This window comes from Berghia stephanieae, chromosome 10 (genome assembly GCF_034508935.2).
Source record: "Berghia stephanieae isolate SIO BIC M18660-M18661 chromosome 10, UCSD_Bste_1.3, whole genome shotgun sequence".
In the NCBI taxonomy this organism is placed as follows: domain Eukaryota; kingdom Metazoa; phylum Mollusca; class Gastropoda; order Nudibranchia; family Aeolidiidae; genus Berghia; species Berghia stephanieae.
In genome coordinates this window covers 17940176-17945175 of record NC_088369.1, presented here as the reverse complement: position 1 = coordinate 17945175, position 5000 = coordinate 17940176, and the positions used below count along the sequence as shown (strand labels likewise).

General features: G+C 36.1%; 1 protein-coding gene across 4 annotated transcripts in view; it reads right to left on the bottom strand.

Moving 5' to 3' along the window:
- LOC144980749 (uncharacterized) overlaps positions 1-5000 on the bottom strand; it is a 105625-nt gene that overhangs the window by 91177 nt on the left and 9448 nt on the right. For all 4 annotated transcript variants that reach the window (XM_078928500.1, XM_078928496.1, XM_078928503.1 and 1 more), the window contains one exon: positions 2557-2734. In XM_078928500.1, coding sequence (XP_078784626.1) covers positions 2557-2586 — 30 coding nt within the window. In that variant the 5' untranslated portion in view covers positions 2587-2734. The remainder of the gene's footprint in view (positions 1-2556; positions 2735-5000) is intronic.

Sequence of the window (5000 nt, the reverse complement as noted above, 5' to 3'; positions counted from 1 at the left end):
TCTCCCACCGTACTCAGGTGTAAAATGAGTACCTGGCCGTTAACAGCGTTATCTCTGTTGGGAAAAAGATTGTAATATCGCCTAACACGCGTCATGTCCCGCCCTAAATGTTAAATGTTACCGTTGCTCTCACAGGAAAGATAGAAGGTAGACCAAGAAAAACATATTTGAATAGTTTGAACAGCTGGGTGACAAAGAAAGATAAGAGTCATATTAGTTTTCTGAGGTTATCTGATCAGAGAGATGAATGGCGTACCATGATCACCGATGTCTGGCACAGATTTTGTACTTGAAGAAGAAGAAGAAGAAGAAGAAGAAGAAGTTACTGTTGACCAGGGACTCCTTGTAAAGCGCTTTGAGCACGTTTACTGAATATTGAGCTATATAGAAGCTTTAAAAAATTTTCTCTTCAAAAAACGTGTCCTTCAAATATCGCTCAATGGAAATGACCCCCATCTTCACATGAATTCTCAAACTTGGATCTTCCCTATCGATGGTCGCCCTCTAATTTTTTTTTTTTTAAACAAACAAAAAAAAAAAAACAAAAACAAAAAAATACAAACAAACAAACAAAAAAATATACCAACAATACGTGAGCTTTTATATAGAGCAATATTCACTTAATGTGTTCAAAGTCCTTTACAACGAGTCTCTGACCTGCAGCAACACATAAGATGAAATATAAACGAGAAATGATTGATGCCTATTACGCGATATTACATTTTTTTTTTCGACAGACAACGCTGTTAACGGCCAGCTACTCATTTTACACAGTTTACAGTGAGAGAATGTGAGTAAAGAAGAGCCGTTTTCAAGTACTCAACTATGTACCGAGTAAGGCTCGAACCCAAAACCTTCTGATCCAAAAGCGAGTGTCATACCACTAGACCACATAGCCACACTGTTATGTGACGGACCAACCATTAATCAATAAATAAATGACAAAAACATATAAATTAATGGAAACAAAAATAGATTAATAACGGAATAAATAAATTAATAATAAATATACGAACAAATGAGTGGATAAATGAATAAATTGTTATATGAAAAAATCAAGGAATAAATAATTGAAAAAAGAGTCCTACTAAATTTCCTAGATTGATCACACTCAGTGATACGCATAATGCATGGGTCAACAAATAGTATATAGATATTCACTTTTACTCAAATGTCAATAGTTGGCACAATTTCTGATTTATAAGTCATTCAAAACTTGAGTCCGTTTGAATTCAACTCAATGTTTCGTCACCCGAAAAACCATTTGCTGTTTAATGATGACCTTTGTGAACTTGAACAAAATCGATTTTAAGAAGAGAGTGATTTGACATGGACGTGATAAGTATTAGATACAAAATGTAGAAGGAGGAGGAGGAGTGGCAGGAGGAGGAGGAGGAGGAGGAGGAGGAGAAGAAGAAGAAGAAGAAGAAGAAGAGGAAGGAGAAGAAGAAGAAGAAGAAGAAGAAGAAGAAGAAGAAGAAGGAGAAGAAGAAGAAGGAGAAGAAGAAGAAGGAGAAGAAGAAGGAGAAGAAATAGTAGTAGTAGTAGTAGTAGTAGTAGTAGTAGTAGTAGTAGTAGTAGTAGTAGTAATAGTAGTAGTAGCAGTGGTAATAGTAGTAGTAGTAGCAGCAGCAGCAGCAGTATGTGTAGTAGTAGTAGTATAGTAGTAGTAGTAGTAGTAGTATATTAGTAGTAGTAGTAGTAGTAGTAGATAGTAGTAGTAGTAGTAGTAGTAGTAGTTAGTAGTAGTAATAGTAGTAGTAGTAGTAGTAGTAGTAGTAGTAGTAGTAGTAGTAGTAGTAGTAGCAGTGGTAATAGTCGTACCAGCAACAGCAGTAGTAATAGTAGTAGTAGTAGTGGTAGTAGTAGTAGTAGTAGTAGTAGTAGTAGTAGTAGTAGTAGTAGTAGTAGTAGTAGTAGTAGTAGTAGTAGCAGTGGTAATAGTAGTACCAGCAACAGCAGTAGTAATAGTAGTAGTAGTAGTGGTAGTGGTAGTAGTAGTAGTAGTAGTAGTAGTAGTAGTAGTAGTAGTAGTAGTAGTAGTAGTAGTAGTATGTAGCGGTAGTAGTAGTAGTAGTAGTAGTAGTAGTAGTAGTAGTAGTAGTAGTAGTAGTAGTAGTAGTAGTAGTAGTAGCAGTGGTAATAGTAGTACCAGCAACAGCAGTAGTAATAGTAGTAGTAGTAGTAGTAGTAGTAGTAGTAGTGGTAGTAGTAGTAGTAGTAGTAGTAGTAGTAGTAGTAGTAGTAGAGTATAGTAGTAGAAGTAGTAGTAGAACAAGAAGAAGAAGAAGAGAAGAAGAAGAAGAAGAAGAAGAAGAAGAAGAAGAAGAAGAAGAAGAAGAAGAAGAAGAAGAAGAAGAAGAAGAAGAAGAAGAATGATTCTGCTCCCGATGATGACGATGCTAATAATAAAAATGATGATGATGATGATCATCATCATCACCATCATCATCATCATCATCATCATCAGCAACATCATCATAATCACCATTATCATCATCATCATCATCATCATCACCATGACAACAACTACACTAATGTTAAAACCTGTCCTACCTGGGACATGTAGCGGTTTTTCCAATCCATTGTGTTAGTCGAAGGTATAGCACAGAAACGTTGTAAATGTCTGGATGGGCTGTTGTATTCTTGTCACCCTTTTATTCTTCTTTCGACACTCGAAGCCTGTTCAGGACGATGACGTCATCAATATGGCGTTTGTATTGTCTTTACTTTCCTGGGGAAGAAACCATGAAAATTGATTTGATAGGCAACCAAATTATGCGGCTATGTGGTCTAGTGGTATGACACTCGCTTGCGGATCGGAAGGTCATGGGTTCGAGCCTCGCTCGGCGCATAGTTGAGTCCTTGGAAAAGACTCTTTACTCACATTCTCTCACCGTACTCAGGTGTAAAATGAGTACCTGGACGATAACAGCGTTGTCTTTGTCCGAAAAAAAATAATTAATTATATCGCTTAAAAGGCGTCATGTCCCGTCCTACATGTTAAATATTGCTGTGGGCCAGGGACCCCTTGTAAAGCGCTTTGAGCATATTTAGTGAAAATTGCTCTATTATGCCATACTCTAGAAAAACACAAATCTATTAATTTGGAAATTTGGCCAGAAAAACTCGTCCTTCGATAACTATCGATCGGTTTAAATGACCCTCGTCTTAGCAAAAGCTTACAAACCTGGGACTTCGCGATTGGCTACATTTTCTTTTTTCCTTTTTTCTTCCAAATCAGTTTCTAAAAACAAGACAAAACAAAACAGAACAAGACAAAACAAAACAGAACAAAACAAAACAAAACAAAACAAAACAAAACAAAACAAAACAAAACAAAACAAAACAAAACAAAACAAACAAAACGCCCCCCCCCCCCCCCCCCCGAAAAAAAAAACAAACCAAACTCGAGCTTTTATATAGCGCGATATCCACTAAACGCGCTCAGATCGCTTTACGATCCATATTATTATGCCCAGTAAAATGATAGTCAAGGCATTTCAACGAACTTTCTACTAAATCAAAGTTAGATCCAGGAACCCATTACACGTTTGATAAGGTGACAGGGAAGGGCATGAGTTTTAAGGGGGAGCGACATAAAAAATGAGGAATTTTGACCCAGTTTGCTAAAATTATATTTTGGTGGGATGTTGTCATGTGACCATTTATCTGCATAAACAATTGCATGAGAACTTCATCTTCAGTTTTTTTTCGACTCAAAATAACGTATTTTGCGACCCAAAGTATGGTTAAATCCTGCCCATTTTTAGTTTCAGTGGACTGATTTCATGAAAGAATATCAAATAGTCTTTATAACTAAGTAAAGGCAAAAACATATCAATGAAAAGTAAAAACTCTCCTCTATCTTCAACAACCAATCACTTTGTTCTATAGATTCCAGGAATTGGCAGACAAGATAAAGCACAGCATGACTAATTTGATGACTACGAACAAAAACAAAAACAAAAACAAAAACAAAAACAAATTACAGTAAAAAGACAAGTAAAATAATATCAATTCTAAAACAACCAAGCCATATCTCTTACAACATTATATTATCCTATTTTTCAACAGCGGAAAGACAATGCTAATTTCATTCCAAATGAAAGAGTGACGTCACGTCACCCAGCAACGGCGGCCATCGTGGTTCTAAACAAAGAAAATCGGTACTTTAAATTCGTCATGCTGGCGAGAACTTTTCATATGTCTTGTGATCAGAATGTGTAAAAGTCAAAACATGATCAGATTTACAATGTGTTTTTTCCCCTCTGAATACGCTTTTATGCTCGTCGCAGAAATATTTCATACGGCGTCCGCCATTTTTCCGGTAGTTTAGAGCCAGTGTTACTAAGTTACCATGCGTCATTAGGAAGGAAGTGACGTTACGACTATTGATTACTATTAACAGATCATGTGCTGGGGTAGTAAGTTAAAGATCTGAAATAAAATGTGTATGAAACAGTGCCAGAAAAAGCCAGAAAGAAAAATAATAGAAAAATAAACCCATCAAAAAAAAAACAAACAAACAAAAAAAAAACAAAACAAAAAAAATAAAACCCAGCCTGCTTCGACTTATTCAGTTTCAAATGTATGAATATTCATATATGCCATGACATGACAATTTTTGTTGCAACTAAACATCTGATATTCATTTCTTAAAAGCCCGACAATGCAAATTATGTTTGCTGTTGGAAGCTCGAAGAAATAAATACCAAAGTGAAATTGAATGGGAGCGATCTATATTCATGTTTTCACGTCGTTAGCAGTAGTGCTCAAGGAAACAAGTTATTTCATTGGTTGAACTATTGAATACAACTCACGATTTGTTTTCTTTTGTGGCAAAAGACTGGCATTTTGACGTCATTTTTTGGTCAGTGTCAGGCCATAACTTTACGAAGGCCACGGTTCAAGTGTCAGGCTATAGATAGTATGCGCTTGGCTAAGAAGCTCACAACATTGCCATCCCGAAGTATAACGGACCAACACACAAAAACTGT